Source organism: Saccostrea cucullata, unplaced genomic scaffold (assembly GCF_032062105.1).
Source record: "Saccostrea cucullata isolate Sc308-1 unplaced genomic scaffold, CSIRO_AGI_Scuc_v1 ctg2958, whole genome shotgun sequence".
NCBI lineage: Eukaryota > Metazoa > Mollusca > Bivalvia > Ostreida > Ostreidae > Saccostrea > Saccostrea cuccullata.
This window is the reverse complement of record NW_026934943.1, coordinates 5,605-33,121: the sequence shown is the minus strand read 5'-3', so window position 1 is coordinate 33,121 and position 27,517 is coordinate 5,605. Positions and strand designations below refer to the sequence as shown.

The window sequence follows — 27,517 nt, the reverse complement described above, 5'->3', positions numbered from 1 at the left end:
TTTTTTTGTTTATCCATTTGTTTCATTTGTAAAATAAATTTATTTTTGTTTAATTGATTCTACAGTGTTTTGTTTACTTCCGGACTAACACAAAATCAAAAAAAAAACCCTCATTACAACAGGTTTACCCCAAATGCCTATATTACGAATATATTTGCAAAACAATTGGGGGGTACCCCCCCCCCCCCCCCCTGATTCCTACGCCTATGGTATACATGTACTAATATAGCCCTAAAAAGTTTAAGTAGATATTCTATATCAATTATATGATTCAAACCAGTAATGTTTTACTATCCTTACTCTTTTCATGTCTAGACTAATTATAGATAATACTTAACAAAGTAATGTTATTGTGAAATCAAGTAAACGTACATACATGTAAAATAAAATTTATTTTATAGGACTAGATAAGAAAAAAAGTAGTGCTATAGACGGCGTTCATACCATAAAAGAAATCATAAAGAAGTTAACCTTCTACGACTTTGGAGGACAGTGTGCGTACTACGCCTGTCATCAGATTTACCTGACCAGGAGAGCTTTCTACATCGTGGTAGTAGACGCTTCTAAATGTCTGGACCAACAGGTTGATAAAGATGTATGTGATCAAGAGGGCAGTATATTCAGTGGATGGACATATGGAGGTATCTTAATATGAATTCTATAATGCAATTGTTTTGTAAAACACATTTTGATTGGCTAATATGCACAGTTGTTTGAAGCAGTAAAAGGAGCATTAACGAGATAGAAAGCTTTTCATTGTGAAGTCATCATAGAGCGACGCAAAAACACAAAGCTCCATGATGTATTCCAGATAAATATTTAAGAAATGACGTAAACAACAAACAAAATGCATAGATTGCATTTGAATAGGAATAACTATGTTCTAATGTCGTATTTGATGATTTCATCAATGCTCATCATTTAATGCTGATTTACCGATTGCAAATATCCGTTTTACTGATTACGCTAACGCGTAGACGGTAAATCTAAGTTTTTGACCGTTGACCTTGCTAGCGAAACTCGAATGAATTGTAATTATTTACTTGCCATTGTTTGAGATATGGTTATCTAACATTAATGCTTTTTTTACTAGTTTGTACCCAATTTCAATAGAAATCGTTTTCATTTTTTCTTATTTATTTTAATATCTTGAGGTCAATTTTCATTTTATATTGAATAATTCTCATAGTATCATATTTAAAGTCCTTAAGGACAGATGATACAAACAAATTTTTGTCCAAAAATTTGAAAATAACAACTTGAGTCATGTTTTAATGAGTTAAATGAATAAGTTTAACCGCGTAGTTTTTGTATTTTTATTCAAATTCTCACAAAAATTGGATTTGAAGAGAAAAGTATTTTTATAGATTAAAAAGGATGGTTTCAGAGAGGTAGAATTTTGAACATCATAGGAGGTTTACAATTTCTTTATATACTAGAAATTTATTTTTTAAATCATTTTCAATGAAATAAGACCAGAAAATATATACCAATCCAGGCAACCATTTTTTGTTTGTATCATCTGTCCTTAAACACTCATTACTAGCCCGATTCAAGATTTCTCAGTATATCTCAAAATATATCAAAATAAGGTATATCACCAAGACGAAATGAAAGTGAACAAGTGTGAAAAAAATGAAGGATTGGTACTTAAATCAATGAAGAAACATTTATGAAAATCAGTTTTTGAAAACTTTGTCCAATAGAAAACAAATGCTTCAGGTTGTTCATCTAGAGATCTTTAAAAAAAATATAATCATCATTTTCAATTTATTGTTGTCACCCGCATGGCGCAGTGCAGCATCGTTAGAGCGTCTGCTCTAGAGTCGCGAAGTAAGGAGTCAATCCTTACGTCGCGGGTCCGAATCCCACTGCGGGTCGTGGAGACCGGTCCTTCGGATGAGACCGTATAAACCGAGGCACCGTGTCGCAGTAGGTGCTGGCACGATAAAGATCCCTCACTGCTCAAAGGCCTTGAGTGCCAAGCTTAGGACAAAATATGTAGCCCCCCACTGGCAAGTGGTGGGGTCTCAATATGAGTGAAATATTCTCGAGAAGGACGTTAAACAATATACAATGATCAATCAATCAATCAATCAATTCATTATTTTCTCATTTTCGGACTTTCTAGCCTTTTAAACTTAAGTATCATTGAGGACATGCCTGTCCATCTGAGGCAGGTTTTAGCTCACCTGAGCCAAAGGCTCAAGTGAGTTTTTCTGATCAATATATGTCCGTTGTCTGTAGCCGTCGTTGTCGTCGTTGATGTAAACTTTTTCACATTTTCATCTTCGTCTCACTGGGCCAATTTCAACCAAACTTGCTACAAAGTATCCTTGGGTAAAGCGTATTCAAGTTTGTTGAAATAAAGGGTCACGCACTTTTTCAAGGGGATTTTATTATGAATTAGAGATTATTAATGGCATTTAAAAAAAATCTTCTTCTCAAGAACCACTGGGCCAGGAAAAATGAAACTCATGTGTAATCATCCTCAGGTAGTGTAGATTCAAATTTGTTTAAGTCATGACCCCGGGGGGTTAGGTGGGGCCAAAATGGCTGATCAAAGTTTTACATAGGTATATTGGAAAAAAAATCTTCAAAAATCTTCTTCTCATGAACCACTGGCCCAGAAAATATGAAACTCATGTGGAATTATCTTCAGATAGTGCAGATTCAAATTTCTTCAAATCATGACCCCAAGGGGTAGGGTGGGGCCAAAATGGCCGACCAAAAAGTCTCACAAGAATACATAGGTAAACCTTTAAAAATCTTCTGTTTAAGTACTTCAAAGCTATGTTTAGTGATATTTATAGGTAATTATCATCAGGTAGTGTAGATTCTAGTTTGTTCAAATCATGACCCCCTGGGGGAGGGGGGTAAAATTCAAGCCCCCCTCCCTTTTCATTAAACTTTCAGTTCTGATCTGATAAGTGCATTTTCCTAGCCAATTACTCATTTGAGCGCTGTGGCCTCTGGGCCTCTTGTTGAATTTTATAGAAATTTTTCGCCCAGATTGATAATTAATATTTTTAGATGTCTTATAAAATCAGATGTATTGTAGTATTTCTTGTGTTCATTATCATTTCTATTTTTTCGAACAGATGGCGTATCTTAAACACTAACTTTTTAAATTCTCTTATCCATTTTTCTTTCACTTTATAGCTCAACTGAACTGAAAGCTGAAAGATGTTCTGATCGCAATTTGTCTTTAGTCCTTCTCCCATGCCTGTCTAGCCGTCTGTCCGTCCGTCTGTAAACTTTTTAGGTCACCTGAGCCGAAGGCTCAAGTAAACTTTTCTGATCAAAATTTGTCCGCTGTCTGTCGAGTTATCGCTGTCGTCGTTGTTGTTGTCGCTGTAAACTTTTCACATTTTCATCTTCTTCTCAAGAACCACTGGGCCAATTTCAACCAAACTTGCTACAAAGTATCCTTGGGTAAATGTGATTCAATTGTTTCAATTAAAGGGTCACGCCCTTTTTCAAGGGGAGATAATTATGAATTAGAGAAAAATTATTCCCAATTTGAAAAAATCTTCAAAAACCACTGGACCAGGAAAGATGAAACTCATATGGAATCATCCTTAGGTAATATAGATTCAGGTTTGTTCAAATCATTAGGAATTTTCTTCTGAAGATCCACAGGAACAGGAAAGATGAAACTCGTGTGGGTTCATCCTCAGGTAGTGTAGATTCAAGTTTGATCAAATCATGACCCTCAGGGGTAGGGTGGGGCCAAAATGGACAATCAAAATTTTACATTGGAATATATAGGAAAAATCTTTAGAAATCTTCTTCTCAAGAACCAAGGAGCCAGGAAAGATGAAACTCAAGTGAAATCGTACTCAGGTAGTTGAGATTCAAGTTTGTTCAAATCATGACCTTGGGGTAGGGTGGGGCTAGTATGGCCGATCAAAGTTTTAAATAAGAATATATAGGCAAACCTTTAAAATTCTTCTTTTCAAGTACTTCAAAGCCATGATTAGTAACATTTATATGGAACCATCCTCAGGTAGTGTAGATTCTAGTTATTTCGTTCAAATCATGATCCCCTGGGGTGTTAAAATTCAACCTCCCCCCCACCCCCACCCCAACCTCAGTAACCTTTCATTTCTGATCTGATATGTTTTTTTTACTAGCTGATGTGCTCAGGTGGGTGCTGTGGCCCCTGGGCCTCTTGTTTTTTTTTTTTTTTTTTTTTTTTTTTTTACATTTTCGACTTCTTCTCCAGAACCTCTGCACTTGCGTGAAGGGAATTCACGTTTGTTCAAATAAAGGGTCCTATCCTTGTTAAAGGGATAATTAAGGAATAGTGAAATTTGGTGGCATACTTAAAAATCCTCTTCTCAAGACGAGAGGTCAGAATTTCACCGAATGCCGCTCAAATTCTACCTTGTGAAAGATATGTGTGCAAATTTAAAGTTAGGCAGCATGATATTAGATGGAGAAAAATAAAACTAGAAGTTGAATTTTTAAAAAAATATATTTTGTGTTAAATTCTTATCAAAGTCCGTAACAGTTTATCAAGGATGAAAGGTATGGTAATTCCATGGTAGAGGGAATTTATACTGTATTGCAATATTTAGAATAAAATTTTTCAAAATGTTCATCATAAGATCGCTCGGACAACAATCGGGTAAAATAAAATTAAGACATTTCTTGATATGTAGTAACTTTTCAATTAAACAGTGATCCAAAAGTTAAAATATTTTTAAATGCAAGCTTAATGGTCGTTATTTCTAGTCATGATAACTGTCTGCACCATCAACCATCAATTTATTTTCAGACTATTTTGTATTCTGGATTAAGTCCATACATACGTATTGTGGCATCGAGAAAGAAGGAGACAAGAGTCCTCTGGTCCTTATTGTAGCTACCCACTGGGAGAATAAGATTGGGAAGTACAAGGTAAATAACTTAGAGCTGAACACGATTGGTAAATGGAATGCGTCCGCAATTTTTGTTCCCGAGTAGGGGGTTCAGGTAACCCGACTTACCTATGTAATTGTGCCATTTAAACACAATTTATCAATGTTCATAAACGTAATTTTTGCATTATTATTCATATTTATCTAGATATTAAATATAATGAATTTTTTTCTACATTGTTTGAACTTTCGTATGATATGTGTGTTATTTCATTCCGAAGAGTTTGCATTAAAAATTAACCCGGTCGAAGTTGTGCTTAAATTGAATACGGGGTTTCCCCTTTGATGCATGGCACTGTAGTTTTGTCTCCGCGGCGTTGATAGCGTCATTTTGATTGTCTTTCCGGGAGGCGATTTTTAAGGAATCAACGACATTGACCTATCACAGGAAAGCTTACATTTTGAAGATCAACATGGTTAATGTTGCATCTCAATGCAATGTGCAGAAGTTTATGCATTTTCGTTTCAAAGGAAAGAAGTCAATTTCACTACGATAACTAATCGAAATATTTTTATGCAACATACACTATTAAAAGCTGAGAAAATTCCCTATCTGAATATCATGGTTCTGTAATAATTTCGGAAAATAATTCAACCGGATTTACAATCAAAAGTCGTCACCGGACGCAACATTTGAACAGTTTCCATGTACCTTTAAATTCATGCACACTTTTGTATCGTAAAACCACAAAATCTAGGTAGTTTTTCAAATAACTAGATTAATTTTATTTGGAATTATGGCAAACTATATATTTTCGGAAAGGTCTATTCAAGCCCTAATTTTCTGTTTCCATGCCAGGTAAAAAATATTCAAGATGGGAGCAAAATATCCAATATGGCCACCTATATTGAAAATGGCCGATACAGTCTTTCTAATAAAATGCTTTCAAAATCTAAGTTAGGAAAAAATAATGATATTTTATATATTCTTTACAATTTATTACTTTAAAATATGTATACAAGTAGTGATCTTAATCGAATGTGCTCATTAAAAGTCAGAGTTTTGTCTGGACATCACAAAGAAGAAGGCTGTCAATATTAATATGAAAAGGGCAAAGATCTGGAAAAAAGAATCCACTATAGTTAATTCACAACTTTATTTAAAATTTTAATACTAGTAGATCTATCTTTAAAAAACATGATATCAAATTTTCGGTATCAATCAATAATTGTATATATTCAGTCTAAGTTATCCAAGCTTCCTGGATAAGTTGAATGACATCTGCTACTACCGGCGGGTTCCATAAACATGATATGGAATGATTCACGCATTTTACCGAAGTCTGACTGTTTATATTCACTTAAAAAAATTAACCACAAAGTATCATGTTAATAACAAAAATATTTTAATAGGACCTAGTTAGAAGAACTTCGGATTATTCTGTTATTATACAGTACATAACATGTATTTCAGAATCTAAAGGAAATCCTGGCAACAGAATTAAATTTGTACATTTATAAATATCAGGGGCCGTTTATAGGTCCCTGTTTATGTGTAGTACATTGTAGGAATTTTTTTATAGATTTTTTTTTTCCAATAAGTCAATCCTTATATTATTTAATGTCTCATTTCTATTTTCTTTTGTGGTTTTACGATACAAAAGTGTACATGAATGTAAAGGTACATGGAAACTGTTCAAAAGTTGCGTCGGGTTGACGACTTTTGATTGGAAATCCGGGTGAATTGCTTTCCGAAATAAATACAGAACAATAATCTTCAGATAGGAAATTTTCTCAACTTTCTCATAGTGTATGTTGCATTAAAATATTTCGGTTACTTACCGTAGTAAAATTGACTTCATTCCTCTGAAACGGAAATGCATAAACTTCTGCACATTGCATTGAGATGTAACATTAACCATGTTGATCTTCAAACTGTTAGCATTCCTCTCATAGGTCAATGTCATTGATTCCTTAAAAATCGCCTTCAGGAAAGCCAATCAAAATGATGCTATCAACGCCGCGGACACAAAACTACAGTGCCATTGTCGCATAATATTTGTTCCGGGTATTTCGCGTTCCGATCAGAACCTTAAAATCATATTATTGGTTTAGGATTTTACTGTAATATAGGTTCCGGCCATGAGTTCAATCTTTGAATCGCGGTATCTGACCAGATTTCATTCCACATTGAGCCATGGAAGTAGTGGTTTTTTTTCTTGAGGTTTAAGCATGACGCAGCGACCTTCAATTTTCATGCGTCACTGCAATGTTCTTTTGGTGTCATGCCCGTTTTGTACAGCAATTTAAAAAAATAAATGAATAAATAGTCTGACATACTCTTTCTGATACATATGACTTTGGTCGCATTATAAGGCTTTGTTTATCTTATGTATACAAATCGGTTATCTACAACTCAATTCCCTTTGTTTATTTTGTGCATGCCAGGTGTGAATCTCTCGCTTGAATGATTGCAAACCCGGTATTATAAACAGGTTAAGAGCATGGTAATGAGATAAACAATTTAAGACCGGAATTACGAAAGACTAACATTTTAAGAAACACAATGTTAAAGAGTTAAGTATTGGATATATATTCCGAATACAGTTCTGTATTAAAAAATATCAGACAGTTTGAGGCCCGTTAGGGCCGAAACCTGTCTGATATTTTTTAATACAGAATTGTATGAGGCATATATCGTACTTAAAACATTGCTTTTGATTTACCTGAGACAGTCCGATATTAGAACAAAAGACAAAGGTGTTAATGACCGCTGAAGCAATTCTTGAAATCAAGAAAGTAGGCTTAAATGAAAAGTACTCAGTATTTAGGGATTTTGGCTACACTGAAGAAGGTATTAGAAAGAATTTGATAAGGGTAGTGGGAACAAAATATGTTTTCATTAATTTTGAAATGGAATGGAATATGCAGAAATGAAGATTCTCACAGAAAGTTAAGCGGATGCAGAAGGTACATTAGTCCATTTCATTTTTTATGTTAAGAATCTACAAATATCTTGGTTTTTGAAAAACAAATATAATCAATAATGTTTGAGACAATTTTGAGAAACTTCAAATTTCTTTCAAAATTTGTTGCAAAGCTGTCAAAATAAGTATGAATTATCATATAATCGCACAACCTAGATTTTGCAGAGGCATTTTTCTTTCTATGAGAAAAATGAAATCAAATATGTTGGAATGTTTTTTTTTATAATAGTGTCTAAAGATTTGAAAGTGTTTGTGCCAATCTCTGGTGACTCCCAGTGCGCTCCTTCTTTAAAAAAAAAACAGAGAAAGGGGTTGAGACAATTCTCCAATTTTGATATGTTTATTAGAAGTTTATCCATTTGTGTAATTGTGTGTTATTATTTATTTATTTGCATTATCTGGTCTGCCGCATATTCTTCTTTCTGTTACAGTATATTCAGTGTAATTGAAAGTTTTTTTTTTATTTTGCAATTATGTAAGATCAATTTTTTCTAAATCATCATTCTATGTGAGAAATTTAAATTGCTGTTTGTTAAATTATCACATTTTTAATTTCTTTTGTTCAGTAGCAGTCCGATTCTGAAGGATATCAGTAATGCGACAGTCTGATATTACGATTAATATCAGACTGCTCACTAATATCGGACTGCCATAGGTCAATTTTTAGACTGTAAGAACAAAGGAATGACATCACAGCAATGTTTTAATTAATTGATAAATTATTGATATCAGAATTCGATAAAAGTAAAGAACAAATATTGATAATTATATATTTACGGAATTAAATTCTCTTTTTAAATGATATTACTTGTTCGACATTTCACAAGTCAAGGCTCAAACACGGCTTCCATTCCTCATAATTAGAAATTGTTTTCATAATTAAATATTATTTATGAAATGGCATGATAATATGGTTTATATTCCATTGGAAATATGTATATGATTCACTGTTGAAGAATGTTACGTATTTGGTTTATTTTTTTCTAAATTATCTTCATACTACAATGTACATGTAGGTACAGTACATATATTTCAATGATGATAATGTGATTTATTCCGTAATAAAATAAACATGAAAACATAAGAATATGAGATGGTTTATTCCCTTTTATACCAAAAAAGCCAAGCACAAGTAATTAATGAAATTAAAATAATGAATTTTTTTAATCATCGGAAGAAAAAAATAGTAATTGAGATATGAAAAATAACAAGACAAAATATATTGAATGGCTCGGCTTTCTTTTTTAATACGACCAAGTTTTCCAAAAAAATATTTCTTTTTCTTTTCTTTCGTCTTTTTTATTTTTTGCTATTTGTTTGTTTAAAAGGAATTGAAATGCACATAAGTGTTACTTGGAGGAATGTCCTAACCACAAACCGCTTATGATATGTGGTAAAAAAATATTTCTGCATGGGTGTTTGAATATATAAAAAACGATAAAGTTAGTAAAACTATTATCGTTTTATACATGCCATATTCGTCGGAACCGGAGAGGGTTGGGGTAGGGAGGCTTAGCTTCCATTTTTTTCCCGCAAAAATAGGCATAATATAGACATTGTACATTGGGGCGTAGGTTAAACCCCCCCCCCCCTAACAAACACTTTTTCAACCGACACGTTGCAGTTGAGTTTAAAAAAGGTTAAATGGTAGTGTTTGGAAAAAAAATACTGGCACTGGAAGTTCTATCATAGCCTCCCCCCTACCCCCCCCCCCCCACCACCACCATCCCCAACAAATTTTCGAGTTTAGACAATTGACACATTTACCTTTTTTGAGCCTCCAGTGTTTCAAAATTAGCTCAGACAAGGTACATGTAGCATGGACAGAATGACAGACAAGTTGAATCGTATACACTTGACCTTAAAGTTCATTAGCAGAGGTACAATAGGTATTACTCCACCTCAGATCTTCATTTCATAATGAATTTCATAATTAAGAGATTTTTGTTGTTTAGTTTCCAAATGATTCTCACAGCATACTTAAAACGCAATGAACCAAAAAAAGAGTAAAATGTAGAATAAACAACCTTTTTCGTGCTTAATCCTACAAGTTTGCTTATTTAACATGCCTATAAGATAAGCCATAATTCTCCATGATGTAGGCAATCACCAATGATGCGGGGTTTTTTGTAGGTTTGAATTTTTTCTTTCACTTAAGCCGCCCCCGCCCCCTTTCAATTTGCTTCTGATGCCAATGCCATTATGTTGAAATAATCTCCACTGCTTCTGAATTTTATATTATTAATTTGCAAAACATGGAAAAGAATTCTATTTCTTTTTCTGGAGCATCACTGTTGTAGAAAAGAAGAAAATTACGTAGCAGGATCATGGCATATTGTAGATGCTAGTCTGCACAAATCGTGGCAATTGAAGGTAAGACAGGACCAAAATTCATAGGGAATAAAATTATATTTTTTATATTAAATATTATACATGCAGAACAAAATGGATCCGTAGAACCAACTGGGATAGCGGAAACAAATGTCTAAGGGGAGTGATTTTTAGGAAAACAGAAGCTAACATGGAAATACAAGTGTAAAGAAAGACTGTTTTGAAATCTTCTCAATAATACCCAAGGTCATGCAAACATGATTTATAAAACAAGCTAATTCAGAGAATATATGTCCTCCGCATTAGTAAAAAGAAGGGCATGCACGAATCGAAGGAGGGGATGGGGTGGGGGGTAAGACGGATGTGTATTACGGAGTTATGATATGACATTTCATTGCAAAATCGTAATCGCTTCTTGAGATGGCCAGAAATGACGTTTTACACCCAGAAAGAATATACAAATACATGTACATTAATTAACAATGTTGACCTTTGAAATTTTTACCTCAAAACCAATACTATATATATATATATATATATATATATATATATATATATATATATATATATATATATATATATTAGGGATGTCAAATCGGTCAATTTTTAATACTCGGTTACTCGGACGTTTTTCCGATCGAGTACCCGGGTACTCGGTAAAAGTTTACATAAATATGAACAAGTTAATTGATAACTGTGCAACATTGTAAACTCTTGTAAAAATAAAAGCGATGGGAGGTTACCTGCAAATGCGTTGTAACAATTATGACCACTTTGTGTCCGACGAAATTTAATCTAACATTTTTTTAAGTTCAATTTATTTATCAGATAAATACGAGAAAAAAAAATCATAAATGGTTCACAATGTTTTTGTTTTAAAAATAATCTGTTCCGTAATTGTAATGTAACTCCTTGGTGCGTTTGACGTCCAAGTGATAAGTTGTCAGAGCTACATGTACGGTATAAACTTGATCAAGTTATCCTATAACAAAGCGGATTTATACGATCTTCGTACACTTTTTGATCCTAGATTTCATAGAATTACGATACGGTATGTTGTAGTTTGGAGCAACGATGGACATAAGATTTTTAAAGCATTTGCCTTCAACCATTTGCATTATTTGGCATGTAATCAAACGCATCCATATCAACAATCGCACGTGCAATATCGTCTGTCTCTTTCCCCGAGAATTTACGGCTTCTTGAAGAATTGACAAAATCATTAAATTTATTTAATTTTAATGGACCTTAAACGATGTTCAATGAAAACAAATAATTAAAGCAAACTAAACATAAGGGTAGAAGACAGTCGAAGGTGAGAAAAGCCAGGTAGGTACATCGGGTGTTTGGTCACGATAATTACTGTTAAAACACTGCCACAGGCGATAACGGTCATTTAGAGGCGTAGGAAACCCTACTTACTGTATGTACATTTTACGTTTTAAAACCGATATTTTAATGCATTAATAAATAAGCTTAGAAATATTGAAAAATATACATCCGAGTAACCGAGTACCGATTTTAGTATTCGATACTCGGACGTTCGATCGAGTACCCGGTTAACCGGGTACTCGTTGACATCCCTAATATATATATATATATATATATATATATATATATATATATCAGAATCATAAATTCTAATAAAACTTTTGAACACATTCTTTCTAAAAATTACTATTTTGAAGTTCCTTTTCCATTTTATGACGAAGCAAAGGTAGCCCGGAACCAAAAATTATGGTCATAATAAACGTTCCGGTTTGCAATTTCAGAAAGATATTTCATATCTTTTGCTACTTAGTTGTTTCTTTTCCACAAATTGATGAAGCCAAGGTAGCCCTGAACCAAAATTATGGTCATAATAAACGTTCCGGCTTGCAATCTCAGAAAGATATTCATATCTTTTGCCACTTAGTTGTTTCTTTTCGACTTTTTGACGAAGCCAAGTTAGCCCGGAACCAACAATTATGGTCATAATAAACGTTCCGGCTTGCAATTACTGAAAGATTTTTCATAGATTTTTGCTACTTAGTTGTTTCTTTTCCAGTTTTGAACTAGGCTAAGTTTGCCCGGAACTAAAAATTATGATCATAATAAACGTTTTGGGCTGCAATTGCTGAAAGATATTTAAATTTTTTGCTATTGAAATAAAGATATTTAAATCTTTTGCTATTGAAATATTTTAAATACATGAATTTTTGCTACTTAGTTGGTACTTTTCAATTTTTAACAAAACGAAGAGAAATTAGCACAGAACCTTTGAAAAGTAGGTCACACTTCAAGGTTCGCAAAAAAATCTATTATTTTATAGGAAAAGGCATTCAAAAGTGTCTTTTGAAAAATCAGGTAGGCGATAGAACAAATTTCGTTCGCGGTTGCCTTCCCCACTAAGACTCCATTGTTTGTTGAACACATTCAACAAATTGTTAATTAAAATATAGAGAAATTTCATACCTAGCATATCAAGTTATTTGCCTACTGTTCACTGCAGGGGAGGGGGGGGTGAGCAGATTTCACAATGCTTTTCATATAAATAGTAAAATACAGATCTGTGTCTGTAATACATTTCTTCTTCAGTGTAATTTTTACAAATGAATACAAATGTACTTGTACTTACGTGCGTAAATAAAAATAAGTTGAATTTTATTCAAGAGTTTTTAGCCGTGTGTTTGAAACATTTCCAAATTGATCATGTTTTGTTGACATAACATAGAAATTAAAAATAAAAAAACTATACCTGACGAAGAAAATTAATCAACAAACAAGAAACACCTTTTCTTCGTATTAAATGCTATAATTATAAATTCCCTTTTTAGATCCGTCCTCCACTCGTTTCCTATTATGTTCTTGTTTTTTAGTTAGTTTATTAATATAGTTGGTTTTAAACAAAACGCAACTTCATGTAATGATGCATGGGTGTTTTAAGAAATGTAAGGAAATTAAAATATTACCTAAAAATTATTTTTTTATCGGAAATATAATCAATATACCACAATTATCATCGGTGTGTTCCCATTTCGCCTTGACTGTGAAATATAGGTAAGAAAAAGTGAAAAGGTACTAAGGCGAAATGGGAATTTCAGTATTTGTAAATATTATTACTAGGCTGATATAAAAATTAAATAATTTTTTTAGACTGAACTTAACAATTTATTATCATCTGATCAGGGTGGTCAGGTGGCGATTCACAAGGCTGCGCAATTATTCGTTTATCGATAGAAGCCAGGTGTGTCGTAAAACAGCACGATGGGGGTATATCAATGTAAACAAGTTTCACACCTTCTTTTGTTTACAAAGAAACAAAATAATCAACAAGAATTTCATGGATTTCAAGACAATGAAGGCAAATGTGAAGTTTTATTAGATTTATTTTGGGAGAGCAGACTTGTTGCAATTTACTTTGTAAATTATACAGAAATATGTCATTGCCAAGTTTGGAAAGATGAACACCATCTTTAACAAAGAAACCGCTAGAATACCAAGACATCTCGGGATAACTGATGTAAAAACCATTATTCAAGACAAACAATTTGCTCATAAAACTGTTAATTCTTTTGACTGCTATATTTTGAGATTTAACAATCTTACTGTAGCGCCATGAAGATCTGGGAAGAATATGAGACCAACCCATGATAGTATTTGGAAGTTTAGAATTGTTACTTTCATCATTACGCGTAGCTCAAGTAAAGGCACATTCCCTATATCATTACCACCACTATAAACAATTAAAACATCAGGTGATGGTTCATACCTTAATAGTAGCTGAATGAGGGGAAACAGTTTCCTCCATGTTAGACCACCGTTGCCCTGCCAAAGGTTGTGATAATTGAGATGTCTAAGACCCAAATGAGATTTTTCGGTTGAAAGGCTTGCTCGTTGAAAAGCCCACTTGATAATGGATGAGCCGACTATCCAAACACTTTTTTCTTGCCCTATTGTGATAAAATATATTTCACTGATTTCTAATATAAGTTTTATAAGCATTTGAATACCATCTACCTTTTTTCATTATCTTGGATTCGGAATGGTCTTTAATAAAATTGTCCGAGGCAACCCCTTTTCGCAAGGAGTGGTAAGTGTAATGTCTCTTTGAAAGGCCAAAAAGATTTATAGTTTTATTAAGGGCTGATGTAAATTGATAACGGGTAAGTGGACTGCCGTCATGTGAACAAAAAGGGGACCATTAGTTTTTGGTCTGACAAATATCTCTGTAAATGAAATAGGGGGCATATAACTGGCATAGGTGACTCGTTCAATTGAATTCTTGAACCAATTCCTGTTTGGTCAGTCTGTTAATAGGGGACTGTTAACAGTAATATTTTCTTTTTTACCTATTGATCGAATAAAATTTGTATATCTTTGATGCTGATAACATGATGATTGTCATTTGTTTTAATGCATGTAAATTCACCTACTCTCAAAAAGGCATGAAACGCTAATGAAAATGCAGAGAAAAATAGGTAGGTTTCAAAATTGGAGGAGCAAACTAGACTTGAGCTTGGTATAAGCTTTTCCAAAAATTTTTCCGTAATTGGTAACTGAAGATCAACTGATTTACGGGAACGTTTTATACCGTCTAATAATTTTCTAACTAGAAAGCATTGAGTATAATCCGTGGAACCTGTCAACTTGCATTTAAAATTATACCCGATAAGTAAGATGATATTGTGCTGTACGCTAAACCGCGAAGGGACAAGTGAGCAATGAAAATACACAAGTGAGATAGGGGAGGACCCCAAATATCTTCTAAACCATAGTCATTCCTGAAAGTAGAAAATATCTTTAAATTATTTGAGTACTGTAGTTTCGAGTTAGGGGCAAATGACCTAAGCGTTAAATGCTCTATTTGAGCTTTAATATCATCTTCGTGAAATCTTCTGGGATGGGTATAGGATCTTTGTCCGCTTCTGGTGCGAGAGCCCGGAATCTTTCCCACTGTTTTCGTGAAATAGAATCAGCGATAGAAATATTGGAACCACAAATATGCTTGGCTTTGAAATGCATATTGTTAACCATTGCATGGAGAACCAAAGGACGCACTAATTCCATTACTCTTTTAGATTTAGATGTCTTCCTATTTAGAATAGATACTAAAGCGATGATGTCTGTATGAACCATTATTTTATTTTGGAAATGATTTTTGAATAACGTAACTGCCAAAACTATCGGAACTAATTCCAAGAAAGTTATATCCGACATCATGTCTGAATCCTGCCACTTGGTGGGCCACGGAAAATACGCCCAGTGACCTTGTAAATAGACGCCGCAGCCAAGTTGTGAATTTCCTGCGCTGTCCGTATATAAGTGTAGTTCGAAATTTGAAAGCCAATTAATCTCTAAAAAAAAAATGAAAGTGCCGTTGAATTGTTCAATGAAACTCAACCAGACCTGTAGGTCGCTCTTCTTACCGGCATTAACCCTTATAATATGCGACGGGTGTTTAAAGCTGAACACTACTCGTAAATAGGCATAGTCCGCCATATTTCCCGTTCTTCAACGCTCTCCCTACAACTCGTATATAACACTCCTACTTATGTTATTGTGATTTAAATCTCAAGACACGTGGTTTAGGTTTACGAACTCATAGGTTTTATTTTCTCCCTCGTTTCACTCCTCCGCAAATAAATATTTTCTTGACTAATTTATTGAAAAACAAAGAAAAAGAGTATACTGTAGGATTGTTGCGTTCGTTAAAAATCGCATTTTTATTCAAAATATGCAAATCAATCTACATGTAATAAATTTTACACGATAAACAATGCAAGGGCTGGGAGGGCAGGGAAAACCAAAAACACAAAACAACCTGCGATTCTTTGTAACGAACGTCGCATTAATCGAACATTCCCTGGTCAAAGTATTTATAGTGAGCGCTAAATCGCTCGTGCATGAAAAAAACAGTTTCTTAAGATACGAAGTTTCACGAAGAATACCGAAGTAAAAACGTTAAGAAATAAATTTATTTTCTCCCTCGTTTCACTCCTCCGCAAATAAATATTTTCTTGACTAATTTATTGAAAAACAAAGCAAAAGAGTATACTGTAGGATTCGTTCGTTACAAATCGCATTAAACAAAGGACAGAAGGTGCAATAAATTAAAATAATTTTATAATCCAATATACATTGAAACCAGAATTTTATGTTCAAGATTGGCTTTTATATACATGTAGCTGTCCTTGGCTCTATCCATGACCCACCGACCATGTACTTTAAGCAATCGAACAGACACATTATTATTAGCAGCGGCTGTAACTCCGCCGCTACGTAAACTGTGTAAAGCATATTTTAAACTGTCAAGGCCAATTTCATTTAAAGAAGACAACAATATTTTCTAGCTCTTGTATATGGCAAAGGTTTGAGTTTATTTGAAACTTTGCATTTATTGAGGGATTTTACAAAATTTACATCTGTAAACATGTAATCATTGGAAGACTTATCCATCTCAGACATGTCGATGTTTAACCAAAACACAGGGCACAAATCGTTTCCAGTTTTTGCGTATATCACCGAATTTCCTCTCCTGTAGATATCCGTTTTGCCTCTGGGAACATCAATTTCGATGTGAGCACTTTCCCAATTGGTATCACATAATCGAATATTTCATACCAGAAAAACACAATAAACACATCACAGAGAAACTTATCCTCGCATGGATTCAAGTTTGAAGAAAATTCATGAGTCCGACTTATACTGTAGAAATACGCTTCCAGAACCGACGTTGATACCCTCTGTTGCACCAAACCTCCCACAAAAATAGCGACAGTAGATACTGATGCAGGAAGATGCGTAAATGATTGCTTCGAACACCAATCTCTGAATTTAGAGAAATATATGTCGTAGATCTTGTGCGTTGACTGAGATTTTGTATTTCTCACGATATGCAGCAAAGACTCCACTATGTAGCCAAATGGAAAATCGACTTTAAACTTGTAAATATTTATCCATTGGCCTTGATAATTCTTCAAAGTTTGAAATATATTTTAACATGAAAGCACATTAAAATTCAAACCAAATTTGTACAGTAACCAATAATAGCCACAATATTATATCACACATATTTACAAGCAACTTTATCATCAAAATCATAAATTGGAGAGCAGTCCTTCATGATTAAAAATATCAGTCATCAGAATACTAGTATATGATTTTTCAGAACCAGCATGTTAGATTATAATCTTATATTAGTATTGCATTCAGTCAAATCTAGGAGAGCAGTCCTCCTTATTGCATAGCAGTCATCCAATCATTTCATTTCAGTATACATGTACAGTGTACATTGGTTAACAGTCAACCTTTGTGTACTATTTTGTCCATATTTCACTATCAAAACATGCAAATGAACATATAGTGTTAAAGTGACTTAATTACGAAGCATCCAATCCCAGTGCTATAGCATTACTTATTAATTTGCAAATATCTTACTCCTTTTTGGATAACAGTCATCCAATCATATCATTTCGGTATGCATGTACATTGTACACTGGTTAGCAGTCAACCTTTGTGTACTATTATGTCCATATTTCACTATCAAAACAAGCAAATGAACATATAAATACATCTGTATAGTGTTAAATGACTTAATTACGAAGCATCCAATTGCGGTGCTATAAAATTACTAAATTTGTTAGCACAAATACGTTATTTTTATCAGAACATGAACTTTTTTTTATACTCATATCTTTCACAAACCACAAGAACTTTAATTTTTTTTTTCAAGGAAGACCAAAAAGCTGCTGAATTCCACTTCGGAACAATTAAGGCACCATATACACTGTAGAACCGTAATTTAATACATGTAAATGTTTTAGTGACCTCCCTATCAAATTAATAAATTGAAGGAACAATCCAAATCCTGTGACCAGTCGAAAGAAAATGCGTCGACTGCGCTTGTTCCATGGATCCTAAACAAAGAAAAATTTATTTATTTATTTATTTATTTATTTATTTTTTATTATTATTTTTTTTTTTTTTAATTTGCAAAGATATCGCAAATAAAAAGTCCCCAAACCTAATTGAAAAATGCAACAATATAATTGCTTATGCCCCAAACGACAAAGTTTGCTTCCACCTTTTGCTCTGGTGAAACCCAACCTACAGAAAAAATGAATATAGTAAAAGCAAGAGATAATAAATCCGTATTCATTGTTCCGATCTGCGAAATTCTACATGTAACATCGTTTTGATTGTATGTATGTAGTTTTACAAATTTTATTGTAGTTTTACAAATTTTATTTTCTAAACAAAACCCCAAAATTTTCACGAAGATTTCAACTGTTTTAAGTTCTCTAAAAGTTGAACTTCGAACTCTCTCTGGTTCGGCCCACATAACATGCAAAACTTTTAGTCGAACCTAACATCACTCCACCCCCTTTAAAATCACTAGCATCAGTAAAAACAATGCGTTCCGTATGCGATACCGTGGGGAAATAACCCTGGCGGGAATATATATGGGCTTTTTTTTTTAACAAAAGAACTCTAGCTCACACCTTAGAAGCAGTGAAATTTTAATATTTTCATCCAAACATGATGCATAAACCGACTTGCAACAAATGTTTTTGAATATTCTGTAAAAATAAAATACAGTTTTGTTTGATCGCAAACCCAGCTCTCGTCTAAATACATTAAAACTCCATATGCTTTAGCTCTCCAAAACAATACTACTGGTCTAAATACTTTAGTAAAATATAACCAGCACAATTGAGACCGAAGGGTAGGACTGTGAATACGAAATAACGCTTTGGGCCATTGAAGTTCCAGATATAATTTACATGATGATAAACACTTGTTAGATAGAATTTGATCATGAATAAACCTTTTGGCAAAATTGAGACCCTCTGAAGACCCCTCGAATTTGAAATTTCTCTTTAAAGCGCAATGCATTCAATTGTCTAAAATCAACAATCAACCTTTGCTTTTTATTCAATGGAGCCGAAACGTTCAGTGGATTAACAAAATTGGCGGTTCAAATCATTCGATGGTTAACTCTTCTCATCAATTCTAAAATGTACATTTCACTAACGGGGGAGGGGGCACTCTGCAATATTGATTTTTTGTTAGACAAATATACAACTTTAGAATACATGTATGATATAAAATCTATACTTTAACCAAATTTGATAACATTTAAAATATTATTGTTTTGTTTTATAGCATTCTTATAATTCAAGAGATTTTTTTTTTCTTAAACTGAAACAATTGAATTTTTAGCAGACACTGTCAAAGTCAGGTTTATAGTCTAAAAAATGACTATTATACTCAACTTCATTCTGAACCTCGCAATCTCTCCTCGTTGAGCTGAAACTGCTGTTTAATAAACTGACAGCGTCAATGACATCAAAATCCTGTCCAGAATTGAAGCTTGTCTCTGTACGTTGTTTTTAAGGAAAATCTCTTTTAGAAGTTTGACTTGAAAATAAAACTCTGTAATCTAAACATGCCAAAGACACAAAAAAACCTGCGATTCTTTGTAACGAACGTCACATTAATCGAACATTCCCTGATAAAAGTATTTATAGTGAGCGCTAAATCGCATGAAAAAACCAGTTTCTTAAGATACGAAGTTTCACAAAGAATACCGAAGTAAAAACGTAAAGAAATAAATATAGGGTAGATCCGGTTTTATAAATAAAATTGGCAGCAAACAGGAAATTGTTATAGTCTGTTTCTTCTGAAACATGTCCTGTGAAAAATGTGTGTTTTCAACAGAAATGGGTGCAATGGCTTAAAGGGGGGGGGGGGTAAATAACAATTAATATAACTTAAACTAAACTGCAAAAATTACAGCTCACTAGCGACCGATACGCAGGTAAAAAATGTGTAATATCATCTACACTGACAAACCTTTGTTTGCCCTATATGGCTATTGCTATTAATGCGCTCAGAGGATTTTACCACGAGCAATTGACCAATTGTTGATTGAATATGTTTACGCCAAATACACGATTACATATTACTTCGAACACGTGGTTCAGTTCAATCTACGATCATGTCAATGGAGTGCAAAATTAAAAAAAAAAAACGTTCTTATGAACAAAATGCAAACATTAGAAACTATTAAAAATATCAGGGGCGTTTTTAATTTGTTGTTAACTAGAGAAAAATATGTTTAATAAAACGTATACGTAGTTTGTGTCAAGTTCAGAACACCAACATTTCAAAGACAAAGAAAAAGAGCACCATCCGTATGCATTTAAATGGACAATACATTTTTTTACATAACTAGACTTGTGATCACGTGTGTTGGCGAGGGAATCCACCTGGCAATTGTATTCACTGATAGTACAATAAAGGAATTTATCAAGCGTAAAATTCCTGAAGTATTCGTATAGTAACCCATAATGCAATTCTCATTCATCTGATTTGTCAGTTAAAGCCACATTGGTGCCCCAATTGCTAATCTGACGCCAAAACATATAGTCCCGGTTCCCATGCAAAAATTTTGTCCAAAAAGAAATTTTAATTCATGACAGCAGAAAATTGTATCATAGAGAATACCCGGTACTTAAAAATAATTTAAACTTGAATGAATTAAAGAAAGATCGATTGAAGTACATTTCTACAGAATGATATTATAGGGTGGTGAAAGCTAAAACACAACATAACTTTTCTGTTTACCATGTCTCCACGTGCTAGTCACTTCCTAGCCACATTTCCGTGAATAATATACCCTATCTCGCTGAAGTCTCGCTAGCTCTCGCCAGATCCACTGTTAAAGCTTCTTTGAACACATCGGGTTTTATAATATGTTAAACACCGAAAAATAAAAGGTTCCGAACACATTAGAAGGGGTGTATAAGGAGCAGATCGCTTATCAGTTCAATGTATTTCACTGTAGAGATCCGACGAGTGTAGACGTACATCTTACAAAGCGTGTTACTCAATCTCGATGAAATTATAAAATTTTACGTATTTATTCAAAAACAGGGCAAAGGATACACGAAAATACATGTCAATACATTATTTATTAACAGAAAATGCTCATAAAAACAAGGAATAAATGCAAAAAAATCTAAGACTACGAAAGGAGTAATACGTGTCGGCCACACGTTTCGAGTGTGCAATCGGGTGTAACGAAAGCGAACGGTTTATATACCCGTCTGACAGTGCCTATTTATGAGAAGTGTTCAGCTTTAATACCACACATAGCATCACAAAAACGACGATTAAAGGCTTAAATGATTCGATTGTTTTCCTAAGTTCAATGTTTTCTTTTCTTCTGGTATACCTATAACCATTTGTTCTGTATCATTTTCTATACCGAGAAAAACCAATGAATGCGTAGGACCAACATTTTTTCCTCTGCTAGCAGAATTCCAAATTCTGAAAGTTTGACATTAATAATTTACATACTTTGAAATCTCTGGCAGTAAAAATAAAATCGTTGAGGTAATGGTTTAACGTTTCTATGCCTGTTTTCGTGATAGTTACCCATTGTAAAAAATGAGCAAATTTTTCCCAAAGGGCACAACTTGCCGAACAGCCCATAGGTAAACACTGGTAATAACCGGAATGCTGACTTGACATCCATTTTTGCAAGAAATGATTTTTTTTCCTAATGCTGCAATCATTTCTAAGACTTCATCGAAAGGTGTGTAGTAAACCATACAATAATCAGGATCGATAAAATCGTTTACACTAAGACTATTTCCTTCGGGAAATGATAGATGATGTATTAAGCGCCAACCCCCGTCTTTTTTAGGAACTATACCTATAGGCGATATTTTAAAATTTGCAAGGGTACTTGATCAAATGGACCTGCGACTCGACCTAATGCCATTTCTTTTTCTATCTTTTGCTTAACTTCGTTCGGGTATTGCGAAGTTGAAACTAAATTACTACAAGTCGATGAAAAACGCTCCCTGAATATTTGATTTTAAAACCATAACTTAAACCCTCTTTTAATTCGATAGCATCTAAAGTTTTTGGATACATATCCAGGAACAAAACCATATTGTTCACATTAATAGGTGTTGTTCCTGGTTTTCTGATAATTTGATGACTGTAGTTTTTTCCAGAATCGGCGAAAAAGATGAGAGTTCTTTTCATTGATAGACACGAGGGGTTTGTTTGAATTTTGATTTGTTTCTTGACACTTTGTTGCAGGTGCTTACCAGTACATTTCAAACAACTGTGACTATATTGACAATAAGGACGGACACAAAAACCTTTGTTATTAAAATCGAAACAAACTTTTTGTTGTAGTGTATATTGTCTAGGGACACTTGAAGAATTTATATATAAAATCACAATTCTTGGTGGATTTTGTTCCAAGGAATAGAAGCATTTCTTGCTTTATTAAGGCGAAATTGCCTTTCCCCCTCCAACCAAAACCTGTTGACCAGCTAGCAGCGGCTTTTACATTTGCCATATACTTAAGCAACTGTTGTTCTGAATGAACACACAAATATATACTCATGAGAATAAGAAATGCATCTAGCCATGTTTGAATGTCTAGAATCTTAATTTAACTAACTGGTTTGACAGACAACTGACCATTATGTAAGACCAATTTGTTCTCTTGATCGTCAACTGGATGCATATCAAGTAAAGTGTGCAATTCAATAAATTCCCCTTTAACAATTTTTTGTTTTGTGAATTGCGGTACTGGCATACCTAAGTCATCGTCAACGCTTGTTACTGAATTATTTAATTCTACACATGAAGCTAAATTGCTTGATTCCAAACTTAAAGGAACTACAGTGAACCATCATTTATCTGGACGCTTTGGTTCCCAGTTAATTTGTCCGTATATGTGAAGCGTCCGGATACCTGAATTACCAGTTAAACAAGACAAAATAACATTTCAAGATACTGTTCCGAAGAAAAATCGTCCGGATACTGAAGCATCCGGATATCTGGTGTCCGGATATCTGAAGGTCCACTGTAAATTAGTACCTTCTTTTTTCCGCTGCCTGTTTTGGGTTGATTTCAACATCAATCTGTTGATCAGATACGTCGCCTGCGGCCACTGTACTTGTTAAAAGTCCAGGTGTAGCTTAATCTTGTGGCTGTCCCGATGTCAGTCCAGTGTCTTGCCTCTCAATAAAAATGGACTTGATGGTCTGTCTTAATTCAGGCAGGATTAGCTCCGATACTGATGAGGCTACTTCCTCGATGCTTATTCACTGTGTTGTAACTGGGGAAACTTCTGGCTTTTTTCCCGGTAATCTGGCTTTTCCAGCAAATTTTCTTCCTAATCTCTTGACGATTGAGGCTCCGCCTTGTGTGACGTCTGGCGAGGTTGCATTTTTTTTAAATAGTTAGATACCACCGTATTTTTGTAAATTTTTGTAGATTTCTGAAAATTGAGCTTACGCACAGCTGATATATTAAATGGGTTTACAACCTTTGTAGTATAGCGTGACGTAATGAAAGTCAAAATACGACGACACAATACCCGGGTACAGGAATAATTTTTCCTGCAGTTTTATCGGGTGCAAGTGAACTTATGGTGTCATTGCTATAATAATCGGATTTATTTTGTAGTGAAATAAATTGTATTAATAATTATTTAAATCAGAGACATCAATAAATATATAATGTCTCTGGTAAAATGACCGCATATTCTGACTTGAAATGTAAACATATGACTATATGGCTTACGTTTAAATCCTGCTGTATCATATACGAAGGTATAAAAGAAAGAAAAAAAATAAAATTCACACCAAATCTAAAGTATTAATAAAGAGTTTCAAAAGGTGCTTGGTTGCCCGGAACGTTTTGTACGGCCGAAATAAATCTTACGCGGACCGGAACGTTAATAATGGTCCGGAACCAATATTATAGGTATTTAGCGTTTCGGTCGGAACGCCAAGTTACCCAGAACGTTAATTATGCGACAACATGCATCACAGGGGAAACCCCGTATTCAATTTTAGCACAACTTCGACCGCGTTAATTTTTAATGCAAACTTTTGAATGACATAAAACACATATCATACGAAAGTTCAAACAATGTAGAAAAAATCATATTTAATTTCTAGAAAAATATGAATAATAATGCAAAAATTACGTTTTAAAACATTGATAAATTGTGTTTAAATGGCACGATGACATAGGTAAGTCGGGTTACCTGAACCCCCTACCCTATGAACAGGGAAGGACGTAGTCACTGTTCAGTGTAATCAATCGACAATGGTGTAGTGAGGCGTATGCTAAACAGAACTCGGAAGCGAGAATAATAACGTAATAGTTCGTCTAATGCAGGAAAGTAAGATACCAAATATATTTACAATTATAGTTGTAAAGGTCAGTGCAGTATACAAACAACACAAATATACATAACAAACAAAGGTGATGCAAGATAATCAGCACGAAAACGGGTCGCCATTCCACGCCGACACCTGTGACAATAAAGCAGTCAGGTGTATCGAATGCGACGAGTATACCCTATTAAAACATTTTTGTGACGTCATTCTTTTGTTTCTACAGTCTCGTATTTCAAAGAGTGTACTAGCTATAGTCCAATATTATTGTCAGGAGTACAATATTATGTCTAATATTGTACTCCAAAATAATACTGGACTGTGTAAAACAAAGGATGACGTCACCTAGATTTTGTGCAGCGAATGAATAAGGCGGAAAATAAACAAACATTATGCATTTTATATAGAAATCAACAATCTCGTAATCCAATTCAAGCAATGGAGCAATCAACATCTCATAATCCAATTTAAACTTTATAGAAACCAATTTCTGCAACAAAACTTCAAAAAAGGAGTATCTCAGAAATCCATTAGAATGTACACTCCGTCTAAACAGGTCACTGATTGTGAAACGGCCGATATTGAAGCACTTATCTTAAATTTGTGATTTTTCCGAAAACACATCCAAATAAATGCACGTACAGTGGTCCATAAGTAGAACGGTAACATTCGGACAAGTTTACACTCGATCTGTTAATATACCCCATACAACTCCGATTTTTTCCACGGAAAATTGATTTCAAAATATATTTCCAAATTCATGTACGTAAAGATGTGGTGCTTTCGATATCCATTATCCAAGGGACAAAACGGCACTTTCCTGGAATACTGCAGTATATTTGCCTACTGGTCGCTTACTATCTTCCTACGTTAAAAAAAGATCCTTCACAATACTCTCAGAATCGCTTGTTATCATGAAATCGGTCAACTCTTCTTCAACGTAAAGTGGCCCATTGTAGAACATTACATTAGGACAAGTTTACACTCGATCTGTTAATATATCCCGTACAACTCCGATTTTTTTTACCGGAAATTTTAATTTCACAATAAAAATATATTTCCAAAGTCGTTTAGTAAAAATGTGGTGCTTTCGATATCCAAGGGACAAAAAATGGCACTTTAATTTCTGGAATTTATTTGCCTAGTGGTCACTTACAATCTTCACACGTTAAAAAAGATCCTTCACAATACTCTCAAAATCGCTTATTATCATGAAGTTGCTCAGCTCTTCTTAATGCGTTCGTAGAGTGTCGCAAATAAATAATATATGATTTGGGTTCAATAAAGGTTTTTAAACCAAAATCTATTCATCCCTTTGAAAGAAATATCTGAAAACCTTAAGCACCCCATCCATCTGGTTTGGTCACCGTCACAAGTATCACATTATGACAATAGCAATACAAAAGTGCATTGAAAATATGTTTTAAGTAAGATACAAAACTCAGATGGTCTATTATGTCAGATACGGGACTGAGACTCGGTGCTTCGCACCTCGTCCCAGTCCTGTATCTGACACATTAGACCATCTTCGTCTTGTATCCCTTACGTATTGATATATCGTAGATAATGCCATCTAAAACGGCGTATGCCTTTTTATGAGCCGTGTTCAGCTTTGATAAGGACCAACTCCTATAAATGTAACTGCACTCTTGATGATAATGAAATACATATATTGCTTTTACATATTGTTAAGACACAATGAGAACTTTAAAAAGTAGTTTGCTTAAAGAAAGAAAGAAAATATGTTAAATCACATAGGTACGTGAAATTATTTAAATATAAAATGTGAAGAAAAAAGGACACGTACGGACATCGGGAAATTCCAGGTGTGAGACTAGTGATAACAGGACACATTTCATTTTACATGAAGTCATATGAGTTGAAGGTTATAAGCATTAAGAGATAATAAATATATATTATGATAATGTTTCTCTTTTAGGATAAAAGGGTCTTTTTGGAAAGTCTGCTTAGAAAGCTTCCAAGATATTCCAATTTGACACAATATATAAAGCAGGATAACTGCTTCTGTATCCAGTTTCATGTTCCCATCGATGATTTAGAACGTCGTATTGTCGAAATAACAAGTGATTTGCGATGGATTGAAAAAATTCCAAAAGAATGGGCAACGTTTGGAAATGATCTTAACAAGACAATAGATATAAGAATTGTCGAAATATCAAGTATCAAATTAGATACCACAGAAAATGATGATTGCGTTCAAAGGAGTCGAGATGAAGAAACGATTAGAAAACAGGATATGCTGCGCTTCTATCACGATGCCGGTAAAGTCCTGTACTTTAATGAGACCGGACTAAAGCAGTCCGTGATAATTGATGTTCAGTGGTTTGTTGACGTATTTAAACATGTTATCACAGATACACTACATGTGGACGGTATAATTGGATCTTCCGGGGACTGGTATGAATATTATGAAACTGGGAATCTTAAAGACACACTTTTGGAGAATATATGGGCAGATTCAAAAAAGACTGATACACTTTGTCATAAACAAACGATACTCGATTTTATGCAAAGACTGGGTTTGGTAGCTGTTGGAAAAGAATCTCACTATGTTCCATGCATGAATCGAAAAGAAATGAATGACAATCAAAAGAATATTCTACAGTCAAAGAGTAAATCATCACTTCTTGTGTATCGATTCAAAGTTCTGCCTTTTTTCTTCTTTTTCCGTCTTGTGGTTGCATGTATGCAAGAAAAAGGCTGGACTGTTCCCAAAAGTGAGGGAATATCTTATCTATACAAAAATATGGCTTTGTTTGCCTTTGGTCAGTACAATATCATCCTCTCTGTCACAGCAGATTCCATACAGCTACAGGTTCTTCATGCTCAGGATGAACAGTCATTGGATGAGAGAAAAACGCGTCAGATCCAAGGAACCGTAGAGACACATCTTAATGCAATTATAGGAACCTTTCACAAAAAACTTATGTTTGTTCGAGGCATTAGATGCCAGGAAGACAAATCTACTCCATTTGCAATGAAAATTGAAGGATATTTTTTGGAAGAAAAAGACATACAATCTGAGGATCAAAATGAAATTTGTCCTCAGCATCGACTTGAAAACAAACATAAAATCAACTTATATGAATTAAAAAAGTATTGGGTATTTTAA

General features: G+C 34.0%; 1 protein-coding gene and 1 pseudogene across 1 annotated transcript; one reads left to right on the top strand and one right to left on the bottom strand.

Annotated features, from left to right (window-relative positions):
• The first annotated feature begins 427 nt into the window (after positions 1 to 427).
• Positions 428 to 27,517, top strand: LOC134241571 (uncharacterized). Its single transcript, XM_062723609.1, has 3 exons — positions 428 to 641; positions 4,784 to 4,905; positions 26,324 to 27,517. The coding sequence occupies exon 3, from the start codon at positions 26,642 to 26,644 to the stop codon at positions 27,515 to 27,517; it is 876 nt and encodes a 291-aa protein (XP_062579593.1). The 5' UTR covers positions 428 to 641; positions 4,784 to 4,905; positions 26,324 to 26,641.
• On the bottom strand, positions 13,473 to 15,664 carry LOC134241573 (uncharacterized; annotated as a pseudogene).